The 24,197-nt window shown below is 35.5% G+C and overlaps 1 protein-coding gene across 1 annotated transcript; it reads left to right on the forward strand.

Moving 5' to 3' along the window:
• The first annotated feature begins 18,858 nt into the window (after positions 1-18,858).
• LOC108981828 lies at positions 18,859-19,830 on the forward strand. Its single transcript, XM_018953078.2, has 2 exons — positions 18,859-19,080; positions 19,186-19,830. Exons 1-2 carry the CDS (start codon positions 18,913-18,915, stop codon positions 19,729-19,731), a joined length of 714 nt encoding a protein of 237 aa, XP_018808623.1. The 5' UTR covers positions 18,859-18,912; the 3' UTR covers positions 19,732-19,830.
• Positions 19,831-24,197: the final 4,367 nt, after the last annotated feature.

Here is a 24,197-nt window from a genome sequence, read left to right on the forward strand (position 1 = left end):
AATATTAATAAACGAGTCAACCTACTTAACCCGAAATAAACTCGCAATAACCCTTTTAAATTTTATTATTGTTGTGTTGTAATATTGGTATTTTTCAATATGCTTATATTTTTATTATTGAGATTGTAATTTTAGACCTATGCTCATATTTGCTATTGTTGTTTGTAATATTGATTTTATTATAAATTAAAATATGAAGAATATTTGTACTTTTTGTTAGTAGATAGTATTATTGTTTTTTTAAATATCGTGGCCATTAATAAATATATATTTTAACTTTTATATGAGATTATATTAATTAGATTGAATGAGTTATCGGGTTTGTTCAACCCAATTACATAAAACGGGTTGAAATAGGTTGTGTCATGTTGAACAATTTTTTATTAACTATTAAATAGGTCAAAACGATTCGTGTCATGTCACCCGTTATTTAAATAGATCGTATTAAGGTTTAAAGGTTTGACTCGCTTAACTTAACGGGTCATGTTTAGGTTGACCCATATAATTGAATGTCTATGACTAAATATAACACGAACACGACCCGCAAAGACAAATTGTCACTCTTAATGTCAAAGCGCAAGATCACTGTTGAACAAAGTCTTCTAGTTTGATGCTTGTTAGGATTAACTAAATATCTAGAGACTACTTTGAAATAGATTAGCATAAGTAAATAACAAATATTCAACAATCACACAAAGAATACCAAGATTTAATTGATTTGGCTTGAACAATAGCCTACATCCACTGGCAGAATCGATCTCAATGAATTCACTATCACAAAGATGGAGTACAAGAGAGCAATCACAAATCACTCCTCAATCTCAAAAGCCCTAATGCACCAAATGAGCTCTCAAAATCTCACAAAAGGAGTTCTCTCTCTTTCTGGCTGCAACTCACCCTTTTTCTATTTACAAAAATATGTTTATATATAAAACGACACAGGAACTAGGTTTTCTGAATATTTGTTCAAGTGGATTGTCGAGTGGAAAATCTGTCTAAAGTTCACTCAAGTGGATTGTTGAGCAGATTTCAAGGGAGCAATTTGTCTGAAATTCGCTAGAGCTAAGGTTGAGCCAAAGTTTGTTTGAGGCAAGGTCGAGCCACAGTCATGCCAAGTCTCTGGAATTGTGTTTTTAATAGGAAATCAAGCTACCATTCTAACAATGCTCTTAAATAATGCTTTCAAGATTAGGAATAATTGGTCATGGATCTAGGTTTTCAAGTATATTACTACTATTAACAATGAAAAGAGAAGAAGAGTGTTTCTACTGCAGCTCGTGGGTAACCTCTAATAGGAAGGCTCTTTGTTTAATTAGCAATTAAAGTTATACTTTAATATATGGGCTATGGAGGTCACACCATCTGTGAAAGCACAGTGATGGGTCTTTCGACAACAACCATTAGGAAACAAAAACTTGGATTTAAAGATAGAGCAAGCCTATATGCAGTCCTGAGGACTTGCATTAATTAAGAAATGGATAATGCTTAGTTGTTCGAATCTTGTATACCTAAAAAAAAACACACACACACACACAAATGCTAAAAAATATATAAATACATTGATCGGTACACTTAGGGACACCGTTTTCGATAGGCATGGCAATTAGGATCGAAAATGTGAGTGGTCGGTTTCAGTCCCACAGATGGTGGAACAAATGGGTTTTTGTCTGGTCCCGAGGCCTGTGATTTATGGATCGGACTGGACCAGACCGGAACCAACCGAATTAGTATATATATTTTTAAAATATTTTTTATATATATTATGTTATTTTATATATATTATATTATTTTATATAGTATATGTATATTTTCAACTTTCCAAAATAACATACACTCTGCTAGATTTTGTAGTTTTTTCCTCCTATTAGGTTTCTCGTTTGCATGGTGGCCAGCGAGGCTTTGCCGTCCACGGCAGGCCTTCAATGGTCATTCATTGATCTGGTTTCAGCGGTGCCGCAGCCTTTGCTAGAGATGGACGTGGCCTTCTGAGCACCGAAATTAATTGATGGAGAACTCTATTTTACGTTCTTTACAGAAGAAATAGAAAAAATGGCACAGCCATTTCGATTTTCTGTGGTTTCAACCATGAGACATCTGAGGAATGTCTTTAAAAGGTCGTCAAATGAGATGGATTTTAAAAAGGCTCTGTCCAGAGAGTCTTGTGAGGTGCATGGTGTGCCGTATCAGGCCTTTGCTTGGACGCTGGATTTCGATGAAGAATATGAAGCTACACGAGTGCCGATGTGGGTGTTTTTGCCAGGTTTGCCTCCTAACTTCTATCATAATTCAATTCTCAAAAGTTTGACGACGCCGAATGGTAGGTTCATCCATAGGGATAATCCTACCTTTGTGCGACGAGAACGAATGGAGCCTGTGTCTGCTATGAGGTTGATGTTTCTAAAGAATCAGTTACACATTTTTGGATAGGGAGACCTGGATTGCAACGTAGTAGGCGACAAGAGGTGTTCTATGAGACCCTTCCTGCATATTTCCATAACTGTAAAATGCAGAGACATAATCAGCAAACATGCAGAATGGGGACTGAAAATCTGAAAAAAAAAAAATTTTGAAGGGAAAGTAGGTGTGGGTGAAGAAAAGGGAAAAGGTGGTGACGGGTGAAGAGTGCAAAGAAGGTTTTGAGCAGTTGTTGATAGAGTAGGGGCCCTTGAACGTGTCACAGGTTGGTGATGATGTGCTGGGAAAAAATATTGCAGAAGATCAAATAGTGCGGGTTGGTAGCCATGAAATTATAATAGAAGTGGAGAAGGATAAGGACGTATGTGATCCTGCGCAGGGAAGTAGAGATAAGTCAGATGTGCCCAACTGTTGCATGCAAGAATTTCTGACTTCTTTCGGGGTTCAATAGGAACCTTATGTCCGTGAAGTGGAGAAGGCTAAGGATTTATGTGATAATGTGCAGGAAAGTAGAGACAAGTTTGTTGTGCCCAACAGTTATAGGCAAGAATTTCTGACATGTGCATGTATTGATCGTGAAACTGTAAAACCTGTTTTGGGTGGGGACCATGCACATGACATGTAGGAGATCGGTGAAGCAAGTGTTGCAGGTGATGTCCGTGAAGTAATGGGAACTTTATCGGGTGGGGATCGTGGCCAGTGTTTGAAGGATCTGCAGAGGCAAGAGGGGAACGTGTCACTTAGAAAGGTTAGTCATGATGTGTGTTACTCAGCAAGAGGGGTCTGGAGGAAATGGAGGTTTGAAAAATGTTAAGGGAGTGGGTGAGGATGGGTCAGGAAGTGTGCATCTAGGGTCTGAAGATTACTCTGATATGGGTAATACACAAGCCAATGGTAGTGAGAATAGTGCTTTGGAGGGTGTTAGTGATGTGGCTCAGGAAGATATTCACTCAGAATATAAAGTCGAGACATATAAGATTAGGGACGATATGCAAAAAGACTACAGTACAGATTCAAAAATTCCAAAAAAGTCATATGGCAAGTTTTTGAAAAGGAGTTCCACAAGGGTCGGTGATTCGTCCTTCAAAATTCAACTTATGATTAGTCCTATAATATTTTAGAATATAAGGGGAGTCGGAACTTTTCAATTGCGGTTGAAAAATATCATTTCTAAGTACAAGCCGAATATTTTAGCTTTGGCTAAGCCCTTCCTGCTGGAGGACAGAATTCCTAGTTGTTTGAGAAAATCTTCTTGTGATTCTTTCCTCACAAATGAAGCGTGTGGTGGTAAAATAAGGCTTTTGTGGGACTCGACAGTATCAGTGCTTTGGGTGGCAGGTTCTAATTAGTTTGTGACTGTGCAAGCAAAGGAGAATGGCCACGTGTTCATTCTCACTATTGTTTATGCTAAGTGGAGTCAACTAGAGTGGAAAGTCCTTTAGGAGGATTTGGAGGCGAGTGGCAATGTTAATATGCCATGGATTATTTGTGGTGACTTTAACGTCATTAAATATGACTCCGAGAGAAGATGTGGAAATCCTTGTCAATTTGTTGCGATAGAAGATTTTAATTTCTGTATTCAGAATTGCAGCTTGATGGAGATGTGTTCTAAAGGACCAAGGATGACTTGGTGTAATGGCCAAGGCAATTTGGCTAGAAGCTGGGCAAGGTTAAATAGATACTTTATTGATTCTAACTTTTTTACTCGTTTTCTAAATTTTTTTTTTATAAAGTTTTAGCGTGCATTACTTCATATCATTCTCTTTTTTGCTGATACAAATGGGAGACGACCCGTTCAGGTATGGACCTAGCCCCTTTAGATTTCAGTTCATGTGGACATATCATATGGATTTTCTTAATTTTATGGAGGGAGTGTGGAAGCAGGAGTGTATTGGCTTTAGGATTCATGAGTTGTCTTTTAAATTGAAAGAGGGCTAAGGTGGCTTTGAGGGAGTGGAATGAGTGTGTTTTTGGCAAAACTAATGTCATTATCCATGAATTAGAACAACGGATTGCTAGTTCGGAAAACAGTCTTTAAGGTTGCTTTAATTCTGAAGATGAAAATGATCTCATGGTGTCTAAAATGGATCTTTTGACTTGGATGGGTAGAGAGGAGACGAGATTTTCTCATATCACAAAAAAGAACTGGTTGAAGGATGATGATCAAAATTCAAAATTCTTTCACACTATATTAAAGACTAAGAAGCAGAACCGGGTTAATGATATGTGTTTGACAAATGATACTTTGTTAAGAACTCCTGTTGATATTCACCATGCTGGTGTTGAGTATTTTTATCAATTTTTAGGGAATAATAGTAGTCGTGATTTGCCTAGTTAAATAACATTATCTCTCACGTGATCTTCATTGCTGATAATATGTTCATTTGAAGTGAGTTGAATTGAGTTGAGTTGAGATGATAAAATATTGTTAGAATATTATTTTTTAATATTATTATTATTTTGGGATTTGAAAAAATTGAATTGTTTATTATATTTTATGTTGGAATTTGAAAAAGTTGTAATGATGAGTTGAGATGAGTTGAGAGAATTTTTGAAACCAAACGAAGCAAGGATGCCCTTTTTAGTATTCCCGTCGAGAGTAGTCATGGTCCGGATGGTTTTGGTTCGGACTTTTTTCGGTTTTGTTGGAATTTAGTTAAGGAGGACTTATTCGAAGTTACTTCTGAGCTCTTTCAAACAAAATCTCTCTCCAAGTTCTTCACTGCATCCTATATTGTTTTGATTCCTAAGGTAGGGAATCCTACTAGTTTTGAAAAATTTAGGTCAATTAGTCTATGTTTAGTTTTTTATACGATATGTGCTAAAATTATTATGACCCGTATGACGTACATGCATTCTAATATGACTTCTCAAGAGCAAGGGATGTTTATTCCTGGACGTAGTATTTTTTAGAATATAAGTTTAACTCAGAAGTTTGTTCATTCTATTAATAAAAGATCTAACGGGGGTAATGTTTTGCTTAAACTGGACATGTCTAAGGCCTATGATATAGTGGATTGAAACTTTCTGTTACATGTCTTGGAGGCCTTTGGTTTATTCGATCAATGCTTTGATTAAAATGTGTATTTCCTCACCGTAGTTCTCTGTCATGATGAATGACACTCATCTAGGTTTCTTTAAAGGTGAACATGGTTTGCGACAAGGTGACCCCCTCTCGCCCTATATTTTCATTGTTATGCAACAGGTATTATCTCACCTGCTTAAGAGATCCTTTGAGAATAAAAAAAAAATGAGCAATTTACTCAAGCTCAAGGTACTCCTCTTGTATCTCATCTTATGTATGCTGATGATATTGTTATTTTTGCTAATGATGGTTAGAGGTCTATGAGAGCTTTGATGCAGGTTTTGAATTGTCATGAAGAATGGACGGGACAGGTCCTCAATAAAGACAAAAGTGTTATCTATTTTTCTAAACATATCTTTGTCTCTAGAAAATTCTCTATTCTTTGTTTTACTGATTTTTCTGAAAGGTCATTTCCTTTTAAATACTAATGACTGCCTATTGTGGTTGGTAGACTAAAGGCGCGTGATTTTGATTATTTAATTGGTAAATTTAAAAGAAAATTGCAAGTTGGAAGATGAAATTGCTTTCTGCTGGTAGAAGAATTATCTTGCTGCGTCATGTTTATTCTAGTATGGCCACTCACATTTTAGCTGTTTTAAATATTCCTAATGTCATGATTAAATCGCTGAACAGGCTCCTAAGTTCTTTCTTTAGGGGAGAATCTGAAGGTAAAGGTAAAAGGAAATGGGTGGCTTGGAATAACATTTTTAGACCTATGGATGAAGGTGGTTTGGACATTTGAGATTTTGGGGATATTCAAAGGGCGTTACATAAGAAACTTGTTTGACATTTGATCTCAGGTAACTCTTTGTGGGTGGATTATTTTAGAAGCAAGTATGTTAGAGGTAATCATTTATCCCTTTTGGAGCCTTATAAAGGAGGGTACTTGGTTTTGGAAGTCTATTGTTAAATGTATTCCAGAAGTTTTAGCTACTTCAAAGTGGTTAGTGCGTGAGGGTAACATTTCCTTCTGGTATGACAATTGGGAGGAGGGTGGTCCCCTAAAAGATCAGCACCCGGTTATAGAGTATCCCTTGATTAAGATTAAAGAGTATCGTATTGAGAATGTGTAGGATATCTCACGTTTGGAAAGGTTAGTGGGACCACATAAAGCTAATGATATGTATCATTTTTTGGCTAAGCATAAGGATGGTCAGGATGTTCTTATTTGAAATAAGAAAAAGTGATGGTAATTTCACAACTAAAAGTGCTTGGAATTGTATTAGGGTTCGGGCTCCCCCTTTACCTTGGGCCCATTGGCTTTGGCATACTAAACTTCCTAAGAAAATTTCTATTATGATGTGAAAAATTACTAGTAATTGCTTGAGTGTGGATGCCAAGATTAAAATGGCTGGTATTCCTATGGCTTCAAAATGTAATTGCTGCTCTTCGGGTCATATTGAGGATCTTAATCATATACTTTGCACCAATGATGTTGCTAGATATATTTTGCGCCTGGCTTCGATCAATTCGGTTAGTTGTGCATATGGGTAATTTTCGTACTTGGCAGGAACAAGTGAATTTTTGGTTTCATCGTGCTAGCAATTCTACTCAAGTTCGGACTATTTTTGGTCTTCTTCCTTCCATTGTTTCCTGAAAATTTTGGGATTGGCGTTGTAAAGCCCAATAGGGCTGTACAGAAAATTGCAAAACCGGCCGAGACCGACTCAGACCGACCGCCGGAGCTCGGAACCGGCCAAAACCGGCAGGGAACCGGTCGGCCGTCGGTGATAAATCATCAAAACCGGCGTCGGCCGGTTCGGTCGCGGTTTGAACCAACCAAAAACCGAAAAACCGGCCGACGCCGTATATATATATATTTTTTTGAATATATTCATTTGATAAACGACGCCGTTTCACTTAAATAAGTGAAACGACGTCGTTTTTATCTTAAAGTTAGAAAAAAATAAATAAAGGGAACGGCGCCGTTTGGCATAAGCCAAACGGCGCCGTTCCAACTAGGGCATATTGTCCCCGAGCTGGCCCTCCCCGAGTCCCCAGGTCCATTTCTCATCTCTAATCCTCTCCGCCTCCCTCAGTCCCTCTCTCAGACTCTCATTGAGTCATTCTGAGTCCCGACGATTTTGTCACTTCCACTTCCGGTGGGCAGTGACTCAGACCGACAGCGGTGAGTCCGTGAGTCGATTTCGACGATTTCAGCAATCGGATTCGGCTCTACTTCAGTGACTCAGTCCGTGAGTCCGTGACGCCGCATCGCCGTCCACGCCTCCAGCCACTCACGGCTCACCGACGCCCAGCGGTCCACCGTCCATTGTTGTTTTTACTTTTAGGTATGATTTTGTTTTTTATTTATTTATTTATAAGTATTTTGTGAGATTTTATTTAGAACCCGAGAGACTCAGTATTTTGTTTTCTGATTTGGTATTTCAATCTAGGGTTAGGGATTGTGTTTGCTTTGTTTGAGATGAATGAAATAGTGAATATCATTTTGAGGAAGAATTGTGGTGATTTTTTTCTGCAGTGTGCAATGCCATTCACGGATTGATGTAATTTTGTTGAAAAAAAAATAATTTGTGATGTTTATTGAAATTAAAATTTATGATGTGTTTATGTTATAAATAATTTGTGATGTTTATTGAAAGTAAAATAATTTGTGAGATTTATGAGCGATCTAAAATGTAGATTAGAATCTTAGATTTGTGATGTTTGCCACTTTGCAAACTAGCTGCTGTGTAATTAACAATTGTGGTGATTTTTTATTCTTTCTTGTTTTTACATGTTAGATAGATTCTTCGTCAAGTCCAATTGATCTTGATTCGAACTCTCAAATACCAAAACCCCCGACTTCAAGTGCCCCTAATAGTAGTAATTGTCCACTTCCTAAGAAACGGAAGGGGAAGGATCCGTCAATTGTTTGGGATCATTTTACAAAAGTTGAGGGTTATTCCGTAGATGATCCTAAGGTCAAGTGCAATTATTGTGGCAAGATATACGCTTGCCACTCGAAGAGGAACGGAACTTCAACTATGCAAAACCATCTACCTTCATGTCCCAAAAATCCTCATAAGCGTGGGCCTTTAGATAAATACCAAACAACATTGGCAGGTGAGGTATCCTCGGAGGGGTTTGGAGAGAGTGATAATTCTTTAAGAAATCTTGTAACTCATAAATATAGTGAGGAGGCTGTGAGGATGGCGCTTGCGGAGATGGTAATTCTCGATGAATTACCATTTAGAATTGTTGAAGGGCAAGGATTTAAGAAGATGGTTTGGTTGCTTGAACCTAGATTTAAAGTGCCATGTCGAGTGACGGTTGCAAGAGATTGTATGAAACTATTTGCATCTGAAAAAGCCAAACTTAAAAAGTTATTCAAAAATGGGGGAATGAGGATTTCATTAACTACCGATACGTGGACATCGGTACAAAATCTTAATTATATGTGTCTAACTGCCCATTTCATTGATAGTGATTGGAAATTACAGAAGAAAATTATAAATTTTTGTTTAATCCCTAATCATCGAGGGGATACCATTGGAAAATATGTTGAATTGTGCCTCCTTCATTGGGGCATTGATAAGATATTTACTGTTACTGTTGATAATGCTAGCTCAAATGATACTACAATTGCATATTTGAGACATTTTTTTACGGAGAATATGTTGCAAGGGAAGTATATGCACATGAGATGTTGTGCTCATATTCTGAATCTTGTCGTGAATGAGGGTCTTAAGGAGTGTGATGATGCCATTACAATGGTTAGAAATGCGGTTAGATATGTTCGCTCCTCCCCTGCAAGATTAGACAAGTTTAAGAGATGTGCAGAAAAGGAAAAAATTGATTGTAAAAAAATGTTGTGCCTTGATGTACAAACCCGATGGAATTCAACTTACATGATGTTGGAGGCTGCTGAGAAATTTGAAAAGGCTTTTAGGCGAATGGAGAGTGAGGACTACAATTTTCTTTCTTACTTTAAGGATGGAAACATTGGGCCTCCTAGAGCTGACGAGTGGGAGACAGTGCGGGTTTTTGTGAAATTTTTGAAGATGTTTTATGATGCTACTTGTCGATTTTCTGGTTCTTTACATGTCACGGCAAACACAAGTTTTTTGGAGATTTGTAGGCTCCAAAAAGAGTTGGTTAGACTGTGTGAGAGTCAGAATACTTGTTTGATGAGCATGGCCATAAGCATGAGAATGAAATTTGATAAGTATTGGGGTTCATTGGATAGATTGAATTTGTTGTTGTTGATTGCAGTTCTCCTTGATCCACGTAGTAAGTTGGGGCTTCTTACTTTTCACTTGAAAAAAATTTATGATCACAATTGGGCTGAAGATTTATTGTCGAGGGTGAGACAATTATTATCAGACATGTATGAGGAGTATAATGCTACGTTCGGTTCTTCCTCGAGTAGCAGAGAACATGTTTCTCCTCCGTCATCTGCACCTCCAGATGATGTTGAAGACAATCTTGAGTCACAACTTTTTTATAAGTGGTTGCAAGCATCGACTGCCTCTGGATATACATCTACCAAAACAGAGATTGATCGGTATTTATCAAATGCTTGTTGAATTGGTGGAAAGTGAATGAGCCTAACTATCCTATACTTGCGAAAATTGCACGAGACGTGTTAGCCATGCCTGTTTCCACGGTTGCATCAAAGTCCGCATTTAGTACGGGAGGTCGGGTACTTGATCCTTTTCGGAGTTCCTTGGCTCCAAGAACTGTTGAGGCACTTATTTGTACTCAGAATTGGTTGCGACATCCGTCAACGCCAATTGATATTCGAGACTCCATGGATAATGTTGAGAGCTTTGTAGTAGAATCTGGTAATGTGTTTTTAACTTTTTCTCATTCAATTCCATATTCATTTATTTTTATTATTTAATTTAATTTGTTTTCATTATCCTAATTTATTAATATTGATAATTTGATTATTTGGTGTTTTCTTATAGAGTTAGGAGCATCATACATCACAACTATTGATGATTGAAGAGTCGAAGACTGCAGACTGAAGAATGAAGATTTTTTGGGTTTTATTCAAAAACAATTGTTATTTGTTGCTTAAGACAATTTAATTTTGTTTGTAATGTATATTAAACATCTAGTGGAGTTTTTTTATTTATCTAGTAATTAATAATTTAGTATATAAGATAATAAGACTATAAAATATAAGTAGTATATATGTAGTAGTTACTAGTTAATAGTTATTAGTTACTAATAATATATGCATGGCATGATTAAAATTAAAAAACAAATTGATTAAATTAATTAATTTTAAAAATTTTGTAAAAAAAAAGTCTTTGTAGTAGATGATTTTGAATAACAAAATGAGCTTAAAAAGAGGTTGAATTGGATCTTAAAATGGCCCAAACAGTGCCCAAACCGGCCCAAACACAGTGGCCCAAACCGGCCAAACCCGACAAACCGACCGTGAACCGGCCGGTAACCGAACCGGTCGGTTTCCATACACTGATTCGGTCGGGTTCGGCCGGTTTTGAGACCCCTCCAAAACCGACCGGTCGATCTCGGTTTGGGCCCAAAACCGAACCGACCAGTCGGTTTTTCAGCCCTAAAGCCCGATATGAAAGTAAGTGTGAAACGGTGAATTCGGTTTGGCATGCTATTAAATTATGGATTTGTAGAATTATGCAGTTGACCACAAAAACTATGAAACTCCCTACTAGCAATATTGATATTTTAAAGAGGTTGAATATGTCAGTGCTTTTACCTAAATCTAAGAAGGTATTTGTGGTGAAATGGATTCGGCCACAATAGAATTAGGTGAAGCTTATACGGATGGTAGCAGCTTAGGTAATCCAGGGGCGACAGGAGCTGGGGGTGTTATTCATAATGATGGTGGAAATTTTCGTGCAGCATTTGCGGTGTTCTTAGGTCATGGTTTTAACAATTTTGTGGAAATGAGAAGTCTGCTGGAAGGGATTAGGAGGTGCTGTCAACTTAGGTATTATCGAGTTCATATTGAAACAGATTCTCAAATTCTTGTTAGATGGCTTACTAGGGGAGCTGTGGGTGTAAACATGGACTGGACTGTAGACAGAGATATTTTGCCCAGTAAGTTGAGGGTCTTCTTCGCATGGACAGAAGTGGAATTACTTATTTGCGAATTTCGTAGTGAGGTATTTGTTTAATTGTATATGTTCTTCTTTGTTATTTATCTTAGTGGTGTGAGCTAACGTTTATTTGCAGGTTGTTTTTCTTATTTTTTAAGGTTTGCTTTATTGTTGATCTATCTATAATGCTTGGATATTTGTCTATTGGTTAAAGCTTTTATTTTTTTTTTTTATGTTTGAGTTTTGGTCTTTTATGATTATTTGTAGCCCTCAAATGTCTATCTGTAACCACGATTTTCTTTTACCATAACTGAGGGTTATTAATAAACTTGAGGTAGCGTCATCTTCTGAATATATATATATATAGTAGTTGTATAAATTAATTATGTAATTTTCATCTCATCTATTATCATTAACCATATAAAATGTTAAATAATATATGTTATCAGTTAATAATATATTATAAATCATATGATAATATATCTAGATACATAATACATTCATACATACATTCATACATACCCTATTATTAAAGTAATTATGTAATTTTTTTTAAATGCCTAAGTTGTAAGCAAGCATGAGTAATCTATGTACAATAAAATTATTTAATATTCATTAACCATATATAAAATGTTGGACATTATTAATAATTATGCATACTAAAGAGTAAAGTCTAAGTTTTTTTTTTTTTTTTTATAGAAACAAATTTCATTTCATTCAATAAACTGAAGTTACAACTGTGACTTATTAATACAGGAAAAATTCAGACTATAAGTCGAACTATACATATGCTCTAGGGCATCCCTGCACATATTGTAACTGGCATTGTCTTAACTTCTCAATAATTCACTCCTAATAGAGAAAACGCTCTACAAAAATATAATTGAATAGCCCCTCCATCCTCCAAGTGAGGAGGATTACATGACACTGATGCTATGGACATCAAGTCCAATAGCCTATTTCTTCTTTATTAATAACTAAACAACAAAAACTACAATACAAAAACCAACAGAACCACAAGCACCGACATAAACCCAAATAGCACGCCCACCACAAGCATCAGCTTTACAAGCCCAGACGGCATGAGCACCTAGCTCTCGCACAGATAGTAACCTCTACACAGGCCGGCCATACGACCACCGGCCGTAGCATCGCCCTCCATTCTCGACCAGCTCTTGCCCTAGATTGCGTCCAATCTAGCGGCTCAACACCTCACTTGGGTCACAAATGAAGAAAAAAGAACAAAAACACTAAGAAAACGGAGGTACAAAACCCAAAACACACCAACTCTAAATGAACAACACATGGGCTAAAGAAATACATGAGCCCATCCTAAACAAAATCCAGCCTGTTTGCAAACAGTGGGATAGCAGCTAGGGTTTCATCTCTTACTTTCAGCCACCAACCCCCCACCCTGTTTGCAAACATTAAAGAGTAAAGTCTTAGTAAGTAGAAACTATCAATATCATAAATATAATTATAGTTAAATATTTTTTTTAGTTAGTTACATAATTCACATTAATAATTCACTTAATTTTAATTTTAGTATTTTAAATATTTTTTTACTAATTTATTTCCAAAACAAAACATATGAAACAAAAAAAATAACAAAATAACAAAATAAATGGGCCGGACTAAACAGACCAATAGCTAATGGTCTGGTCCACTACGGGTGATCAATCTAGTTCGGTCTGGGAAAATGATGGACCGAAAGTTTTGGTCCATCATCTACCCGAACCGGACTGGACCAATTTACACTCGTAGTAGCAATATGTCACACGACCCGTGAACCCAACACAATCATGAAACAAAATTAGCGAGTTTGACTTTGATGTTCAGGTTAAAAGGGTTGGCATGTTAAGACACGATTAATAAAACGGATCAACCGGTTTAACAGGAAAACAACCTGTTATGACCCGTTTAGATTTTAACTCACAATCACAATTTTATTATTGTTGGATTGTAATATTAATATTTTTCAATATGCTTATGTTTTTATTATTAGGATTAGGGGTGGAAAAAAAAAACCGATGAACCCGTAAATCGAACCTGGCCGTGGGTTTAGTCCTTTACAGGGTTTGGTCTGATCCGGTACCAGTTCTATTTTTCTCAAAACCGATCGAAATCGATTCGGTTCCAGCTTTCATTTTTCTAACACCGAACCGGATTGGTTCATATATATATTTTAATTTTTATAATGTATAAAATATTTTTTATATTATATATCATTTTTATATATAATTATATATAAAATAATTTTATATTATATGATAAATTACTAATTAATATAAAATTAAATTTTAAAATCATATATAAATAACTATATATTATCACTATAGTCTATTGTATTAATAGTTATACTAATACTATATCATTATATATTATAATATACTATAATAAATTATCACTATAGTATTATATACTGGAATATATATACTATATTATAAGTATTATATAATATATCGAAAAAAAAGGATCAAGACAGACCAGAAATAGTAAAACTGGAAGTACCAATTAAGGGATGTAACCGGTGCGGTATCTGTTCTTCAAATTTCAAAATCGGTATATACTGGTTTGATTCTAAAATATGTCCAAAACTAGACCGAACTAGACCGATTACACCCTAATTAGGATTGTAATCTGAACATATACTCATGTTTGTTAATATCGAAATTGTAATATTGCTTATCATAAGTTAAAATCTGAAAAATATCGATATTTTTTATTAGTGGATAGTCTAATTATTTTTTTAGATACTGTGGCTACTAATAAATACAGATTTTAATTTTATATGAAATTCTGTTAATTAGGTCAAATGAGTTATGCCGATTAATTCAACTCATTTATATGAAACGAGTTAAAATGAGTCATGTTGTGTTGATTACTTTTTAATTAACTATTAAATAAATCAAAACGGGTGACACGATACGATCAGTTATTTAAATAGATTGTGTTAGAATTTGAAAATCTGACACGTTAAAAGGCATGCAATTCTGCGAATATGCATTTTTATATGGAAGTTTAATTAGCACATATGATTCAAGCGTCAAACAAAGCCTGATAGCAATTTCTTCCTGAAAATTTGCATTTCAATGGGATTGTGTACGTACGTGTATGTGAATATATATTCACTTGCTTTTCAAAACAAATGCCAAGGAGTCCTTAATTGCTTGAATTCCAGTAGTACTACTTTCTCCCCCCAATTTTGGTTACTTGAGCAAATACGTCAATTCGCAAACCCAATTAAAAAATATTAATATTAGATATAATTTTAGAATATCAAGTTTTGCGCATTTTATTTAAAAAATAATAAAATTTATTATTAAAAATTTAATTTTTTATGTGTCTCATATTTACTCATTCTTTTATAAAATAAATATACGAGATTTACACGTTCTAAAATTGTAAATATAATTTTTCATTGAGAAAATATGTCACTGATTGAGTAATGGATGGGATGCTCAAAATATTCAAGCCCTCTATTTTATGATAGCATTCAAAACAAGAGGTTTCTAGTAAGTCGGTTGAAAGGCCGAGCTCTGGTAAAAAACAAATAAAATTTCTTGGTCTAAATGGGAAATGGCCCCCAGGAATTAGTAGTGAAATATTTAAGATGAAACTCCCTTATCCATGATCTATTTTCTAAGCCAAAATGAAGACTTTAGAATCATTTACCACTTTATTTTGTTGGGTAGCTGTAGTTTGAGTTTTCTACGCAAGTACTGACGTCGACTCATGCTAGGCTTTGGCCTTGCTTTCCGGGAAAAAGAATATTGAAGTTAACCTACAAAATATAGAAAACTTGTTAAAGAGTACGTCCCATTAATTTAATTCTTTTTAAATAAATTATCTTCGTTAATTCATATAAAAAAAAATCTTATATTTATAATCAGATACATTTTGTGATGTCCTCATATCAAACATGACATCATAAATCAAAATAATAGTTTCACTAGTATATTATTTTATTTTGTAACTAGTTTGATCTTCACTATTGTCGATACTCTCTACAAACAAATGTCTAAGAGACAACACTCTCTGTCTAAACAGAGACTCAACCTCACCATTCATAAAAGGAGATGACTCAACCTCTACAGGCAAACATCTAAGAGACAAACTCTTTTTTTTTAATTAATAATAAGGAAACTAAAAAGGAAAGGAAAGTAATAAGATATATGTAAAAAATGACGAATTACAATTTAGGCCACCTCCAGTAGATTTCGGAATCTGTGACGGCCTGTAAAGTCAATACACTTGTCTCTTTTCAACCACAAAGATTAGATCTGAAAGGTCTAGGTATGGCGAGTCCAGTGATCTGGTGTGTATGTCGAGAAGAGCTGTCAGAAGGAGTGACATGTGAGAACCATAAGTGGTGATTTTCGTAAAATCACCACTTTCCTTCAAACGATTTTCCAACTTGTGAATATGCTTGTGCAGTGCATGTCTCTTGGGAGTTGCCAAAAAGTTGTAGATCTATCTTTTTTCGACCTTGAAGAAAGCAAAATAAAATTAAGAAAAAGAAACATTGATAGACAATGCAGATGAATGGAGGAAAGAGGAAAGAAGAGGGGGGAGGAGGAGGAAGCTAGGGCCTCCTCTCCCTCCAGAATCAGATCTAGAGCCCTTAGTTTTTTACAAGAGTGGAGGTGAAGTCAATCTCTTAGTTAAATTTAATTGGAGATGGGATTGAGGCCCCGTTTATATTATAGCAAGAGGGTATTCTTAATCTATATTGCATGTGCAAGCTAACCCCATGAATTAAGTATTTTCTTAGATTTTATACTTGCTACCATGTGCAAATTACTTGTAGTATTCTTTTATATATATATTATATATATCTTCCTAATACTTAAAAGTGTGTATAAGATGAACAGTAGTGAATAGTGCCGTCCAACACTTTCTTTTCTTCTCCTTGCTTCTTCTCGTTGCCTTCTGTGAAATTCCTTCATTCTCAGTTCGATTTTTACTCTTCTCCGTTCAGTTAGCATTTCCTCGTTCAACACATAAAATATCTCACCTTTACATACAACAGATGGATTTCATCATTTCCAGATTCACATTTACAGAACAATTTCGAGACCACGGCAAAATCAAGCAAGACCGCGTCCCTCTCTCTGCGTCCTCAAAGCAAAACCACGGTAAAATCCCTACAAAATCATAGCAAATTCATCACAAAAATACCACAAAGTGATCACAAAACCACGGCAAAACCAAAACCACGGCAAAATCAAGGCAAGACCACGTCCCTCTCTCTGCATCCTCAAAGCAAAACCACGGCAAAATCCCCACATCCCCACAAAATCACAGCAAATTCATCACAAAAATACCACAAAATACAGCAAATTCACCACAAAATTACCACAAAATAAAAAAATCACCAGACAAATCACGGTGGTGGAGGGGAAACTGGCCGTGTGTGAGAGGGAGAGAGCGTGAGAGAGGTGAGGATGCATGGTGGCTCGGCTGGACGTGGGGATGGCTACGAGAGGTGGTCGGTGGCCAAAGGAGGTCCCGGTGGTGGTGCGGTGGCCAGAAGAGGTGGAGCTCCGCCGTGGGTGTGGAGAACCCGTGCAAGAGAGAGGTGGACTTCCTGGGGGCAAACGGCAGGGAGACGGAGGCCGAGCTCGCTGGAGGAGGATGGCCGGTGGCAGGGGAGGCTACCGTGGAGGTGGTGGCATCGGAGGACGGCGCACGGCGGCGCAGCAACATTAAGCCCATTCGGGCTGTGCACTACCGAGAGAGAGGAAGAGAGAGCGTGAGAGAGGGAGACCGGTGTGGAGGGACTCGCCGGAGTGAGGTGGTGCCGGTGGAAGGGGCGGTGAGACTCACCGGCGCACGGCGGCTCCGGACTGGGCAGTGGAGGAATTGGGCATGGGGAGAGCGTACGTACGCTGAAGGAGAGGGAGGAGAGAAGAGAGAGATCGGGGGGGAGAAAAGTGAGGGAGGAAGAGAGAGGGGCAAGGTTTTATCGTAAAATACAACGTTTTGGGATCTAAAATTTGTTTAAATTGTGCAGATTTTATACACTTTAAAATTATATAAATAATTTCTATTAAAATTTAGAGATATAATTATAAAATTGTAATATTTATTACTATAATAAATAATTTCTCTTGTTAAAATTTATATATAAATAATTTCTCTTATTAAAACACTGATTTAAATTAATTTAAAATTAAAATAATTAAAATATAAATAACAAATCATATATAAACTATCAAATTTAATTTATAAAATACTAATATTTCATCATTAAATAAATAATCAAATTTTATTAAATATTTTTAAGAAATTAATCTCAACCCCTCCTTTTAAATCCTTAGATAAATATTTTAAGTCATTATTAAATATTTTTCAGATATTAAATAGCATATAATACATAAACTATCAAATTTAGTTTATAATCCGAAAATATGTCCTGAATGTATATTTCACTTTTTTTTATTTTTCTTTTATTTTTCATGTATATTTTTAATCATCGTAAATATTTTTTAAAAAAATAAAAAATTTACAACATCATTAAAAAATACTTCTTTAATCACTAGGTAAAAAAAAAAAAAAAAAAAATTGGGCAAACGTCCCTTGGACGTTACCCACTGCTAGTATACATATATGTATATAAGTTGTTACATTGCTACTTGAGTAAAGGTTTCCCAAGCCTAGTTAAGGAAAATAATGAGATAAGACTAGAAATTCTCAAAAGTAATTCTTACAATTTTCTTTTCTAACATCATTCAACACAAAATATTTTTCAATTTGAAATTTTTAATATTTTCATCTAATCATTATTTAATCATTACAACTTTTACAAACTTCAAAATAAAACATAAAAAACAATACAATTTTCTCAAAGTTTAAAATAAAAATAATATTCAAAAATAATATTCAAATAATTTTTTAACTTTATAATATTTTTATTCAATATTTTCTGTCTCATTTCCCAAAATCCAATATAAAAACATCTTAACCAAGCAATCAGAAAGACAACTGAAGAGGATCTCAAACCTGATCAGTCTTAGTTAATGAAGGTTTATATTATAATCTCACTAATATTAACTGAGCTTTCACGATTATTAGTTTAAAATTTTTAAAATCCTTCGGTTTCATGACATTGAGTATCATGTCCTGCAAGTAATACTACAATAATAATTTCTTGTTTGTGGTTTGTTTACTGCATGTTCACCAGTCCCTTTTAAATCATAAAGTGGAACTAGTTCTTGCTGCCGAACTTTGAGAAGTCAAAAGTTTGCGTTTGAAGATATCCAAAACACCATGGATTATCGTCTGGGACAAGTTTTATAAACAGAGACCCAGCTCCAAATTAAAACCCACAAACTCCTCCTTTGGTGTTAGCAGTTAGCTCACAAAGAAAGAAAAATCATGGGTTTTCCAAAGGAGTACCTTGATTTGGTGTTGGTCCCTAGCGGGTTGCTGATCATGTTTACTTACCACATCTTCCTCCTTTACCGATACCTTCACAGGCCTCACACCACATTCATGGGATATGAGAACAATGACAAGAGAGCTTGGGTCGAAAGTATAATGGAGGCCGGTATCACTCCCTGATCTACTTTCATCCTTTCTTTTTCTTTTTTCCTCTCTAACAAACATGATTTTAGCAGATTTGCTTACCTTTTTCATTGGAAATTGCAGCAAAGGGAAGAGCATAGTATGATCAGCAGAGCTCTCACCGTGACCAACTCCAATTCAAATGCAGCGATGTACTTGGCAACTATCTCTTTGACTCTCTGCTCTCTGATTGGAGCCTGGATTGCAAACTCTTCCAACAACCTCTTTCAAAGCGAAATTATCTACGGAGACACGAGGCAATCCACCATTTCCATCAAATACATAAGCCTCCTAACCTGCTTCCTCCTTGCGTTTTCATGCTTTGTTCAGTCAGCAAGGCACCTTGTCAATGCTAGCTATCTGATAAGCAACCCCAGCAATAAAGTTCCTGTGAGTAGTGTGGAGATTGCTGTCATAAGGGGAGGTGAACTTTGGTCACTTGGACTTAGAGCTCTATATTTTGCTCTCAATTTGCTGCTGTGGTTTTTTGGTCCAATACCCATGTTCATGTCCTCAATTGTTATGGTAACAATCCTCCATTACCTCGATGCCAATTCAAAAGAACTGAATCAGTATGGCTCTGCAGGTAGCCTGACTGTTAACAAGAGTACTTCTCAACAGCATGTCTAAAACTGCCTGCCTGCCATTATTCAGCAACATGGTGTAAGGTCTAATTCCGGTTTGTAATATGTTCTATTTGGGTGAATGTATTCAATGTCATTCAGGGTACTTTTATTTTCTCCTCTTTTTCTTTTTTTCCTATAACGCTAGATACAATCATTGAGTGCATAAGCGCTGCGTACTCATTTTGAAGAAAACGAATAAATATAAGATACACATAAAAAAATTAATTTTTTAATGATATAGCCCTCTCTTTTTCAAAAAGAGTGCACGGTACGGTACTTGTACAACTCATGACTATATCTAACGGTAATATTTTTTCCCCTCTCTCCGTTTTCAATTAAGTACATTCAGATAAAAATGACTTACACAGATCTAAGATGTGTTCTTCGATTTGTTACCCTGCACAAAAGCCGGACCTCATGCAGAGAGCATGTGCGAGTGATTTATGTATATGCAAAGTTAGTGGGATTCTTTCATTCTTTCACAAGTAAACTTAATGTGCATAACTCTGGAGGGTCAACTCGAATTATTTTCAAATTTATAAAACAAACTCAACATGATTTTATTGGTAGATTACAGCGTGTCATATATGCATGCCACCTGGCTCCAGCCGTTAAAGTCGACAACTCAAATTTTATGTTGCTTGCATTAATGCAATTGGGACCTCGATTCAGCATAATAGCCAATAGAAACTCACATTTGTTTGTTCTGCAATTAATAAGGAGGCTTTGCTTTTCATCAAATCCAATAGGAACCAACTCAAGTGAGATTTAATTAAGGGTAGGTTTGTGGGGTGAGATGAGAATTTTGTATTTTGTTTTGAAGTTTAAAATATTAAGTTTTAATATTATTATTGTTTTGGGATTTGAAAAAGGTGTATTGGAATTTTAAAAAGTTGAATTGTTCATTATATTTTGTATGGGGATTTGAAAAATGTGTAATGATGAGATGAGATAAGATGAGAATTTTGTGTTTGGTTTGAGATCCCAAACCTGCCCTAAGAGTAGGAATGATGGGAAGAAGTTACACTAATTTTCGGTTTGGATTGAAATTTTATTTTAATTTGTTATTATAATCTATTTTAATTTTTATATAAAATATATAAATAATTTAATTTTTTAAAATTTTAAAATAATAATAATATTAAAAAATAATATTATAATAATATTTTATTCGACTCATTTAAAATAATCTCAACTCATTTCCACAGTCTTATGAATATTGTTTCCCACTTTAAGCTGTAATTATATGGCAGTGTGAACATAAATAAAGGCAAGGCAACGCAAGGCATCCCCAAATCATAGAGCAAACTATACTTTATGCTTGGCAAAACCATCGTCAAAACAAAAACATGTCGAACTAGAATGGTAACCTATCCAAAAAAAATGTCGAACTAGAATGATAATCGACATTATAATCTTTTCTTTTCTTTTTTTCAATTTTTGTCCAAGTTTTAAATTTTCCTTAAATATTCATTAAACATTTTGTATTCTTCAAGTGTCTCCTACGGATAATAAGAAATGTGATAAGATCCACGTATTTTGTCTATCTCTTTACATATCATTATCCTTAAATTAAAAAAAAAACCTCGATCTATGGAAGGTTTTGATTATTATAGATTAATGCGAACTTGAGTCAAGAGCAAAGAAAAATTGCTATCCTATATGTATCCATGTTAACATTCGATCTACGATAGCTATCATGACCCTGATGGATCCATCCATCAGTCCTCAATTAAGCCATGTTTTTTGTCCTTATAATAACCTCCGTCACTCAACAACTAAATTTTAATGACACGTGTTTTTTAGCATAACAACACAAACTCAGATACGATAGAAAGATTTTGGTTTGAAAGTTGAGTTCATCTCAACTCATCATTATAATTTTTTTAAATTTTAATATAAAATATAATAAACAATTCAACTTTTTTAAATATTAAAATAATAATAATAATAATAAACAATAATATTCTAATAATATTTTATCATCTCAACTCAACTCATTTCAACATCCAAACCCACCAAATTTTTCGAATTGACACAAATTTTTTATTTTTTTTTTATATTGCATGATCTTTTTCAGTGTCAATTTCTAATTTCCGTGGATTAAGTGGCTGTTATAATAATCATGCCAAGCATCAATGCGAGCATTAATCTTGTTGAAGCTTGGACGATTCGAGAAACTAACTAATGAATGAGTTGGGCATTAATCAATCATTTCCGTTAAATCCATACGCCTCCTTTATATTTTCCGTTTCAACAAAGCATTATCGATCATGTCCATTTAAGCTGTCTGATAAGCACGAAAGAATATTGTAACGTCGACGTAAAAGCTGTGGAGAAGCAAGTTAATTACTTCCTCTGAACTCGTAATTATGACTTTTAATTGGTACCTAATTAATGATACACATGCAATTTTTGTTACTACTCTTTTTGTAATTTGTTCTAAGTGGGGGGTATCATTAAAATTAAAAATTCAAATAAAAAATTAATATTATTTTAAAAAATAATCCATGAATGGGAATAACTAGCACAGTCGCTTTTACTGATCGATGATGATGGAAAAAAATGAGATTAGACGTGTTGTGGGTCAGAGGCAGTTGGATTCTTGGGATCATGGGTTGGTAGATATGCAAATATGTGAAGTTATTTGGGTCGTAATTGTGTGCATTATCCAGTCAAAATGGGCTTGGTGCTGAGTTTAATGCCCAGAGTACAAAAAGCTGATGAGACAATTAACATTATTAGTAGTACTGGACTCAATCTAGAGAGTCAGAGACGAAGTTTTGGATATGTATTGCAGCAGTACTGGCCCATCCCTGCAAGTCTCTGCCAGGCCAGATAACGTGGCTAAAAGAACAAATACACAAAAGTATCAGCTGCATGCTCCAAACTGGCCGGTGAAGTTTAGGGCTGAACTGGATGATGAGCGATCGAGCTCCTGATCAAGAATCTCTCTCGCTCAAACCAGGCAGGCATCCTATATATATGCAGCTAACCTAACCTTAACCTACCACAAAAACTTTACAGCCGTTTGTCATAAATCTAGGTAACCTGCTATATTAATGGCCTCCTCAGCCCTGCTGCTCACCTCTTCTGCTCTTTTCTAAAAGCACGATCCAGCAAATTGGCAATGGCAGTACTGTACTGTACTGTACATCCATTTTATTTAATTTTTCCAAATTAATAAATAATTCCGAGAAAGCTTGACCACCAAGATTCATGATTCATATACCAGAAACTTCAGTGTTTATTTAAACCGAAATAAATAAAAAGCAGTCAAAAGCATGCACCAATCTGTGTATGGTATACCAACACTTGCACATACGTCGGTACCGATAATTCAGTTCTGGCCGTCCCGTTCCTGACCGTACGATCAGAGAGCAATGTAAAAAGTAACCTTATTTCAGTAGCCGACAGCCTCTGATGAGACAAAGACCGGTCTCGTTCCTTTTGGCAACTCTTCGGTGGGGTCCAACCGTCCATCCTCCTCCCCCCGACGAGAAGGGGGGTCGGGAGAGAGTAGAGACTATGGGATCGGAGTGATGGAAACGTGGACGGCCGAGAACGCGACAGAGAAAGTAACGTCGGGGAGCGTGAGGGATGACTGACGTGACTAACGTACGATGAAAAGGCTGTATGTGTACGCAGGGAGATGCGGAAGAGAGAGAGGGAGAAAAAGGGGGGGGGGAGCAGCAGCAGCAGCAGCACCCGCGTAAAAGTCGAGGGGTCTCTGCCAAGGTTAACTTTAGTCATTGCTGCTGTCTTTTTTCTCTCTCTCTTTTTTTTAACAGTAAAATCTTTTTTGTGAGCTGTCGGTTTCTGATTGGGGGACCACGTAAAAACTTGGTGTGGGGAAAACAATCCTCGGCCTTAGCGTTGGAGTGGAGAGATGGAGATTTTTTTGGTACAAATTCCTATTTGGGAAAAAAAATAAAGAGAATTGTCTTGAGTCTCGAATTCGAAACTTAAAAGATGTCTCCAATGTTTTTTTTTTTTTTAATTGAATGATTAAAAAAATATTTTTTAATGATATTATAAATTTTTTATTTTTTTAAAAAATATTTATGATAATTAAAAAAATATATTAAAAAAAATTACTCCTTTCAAAACATATTTTAGATTTTAAATTCGAGATCCATAGAGTGTCCAAAAATGAATAAATTTGAAAGACAATATTTAAAAAGAAGAAATGATTCGGTAGGAAATAAGAATGGTGTCCCACTCCCACAATCCCACTGGGCTTCAGGAAGAGTACTGTTCTGTCTGAGTGATTGGATTAAGATGGTCAGATTAAACAAGAGTGGGGTATGCATATGCATACTACTCTAAGCTACTATTCATTCCTACATTTTATATCTATAATCTTTTTTATAAAATATGAGATGTGAGATAGTAAATAATGACTAATAAAAAATTTTAATTTTATTGATATTAAACGGTATGCATTTTTTGGTATTAAAAATATTTTTT

Source organism: Juglans regia, chromosome 4, assembly GCF_001411555.2.
Source record: "Juglans regia cultivar Chandler chromosome 4, Walnut 2.0, whole genome shotgun sequence".
NCBI classification, from domain to species: domain Eukaryota; kingdom Viridiplantae; phylum Streptophyta; class Magnoliopsida; order Fagales; family Juglandaceae; genus Juglans; species Juglans regia.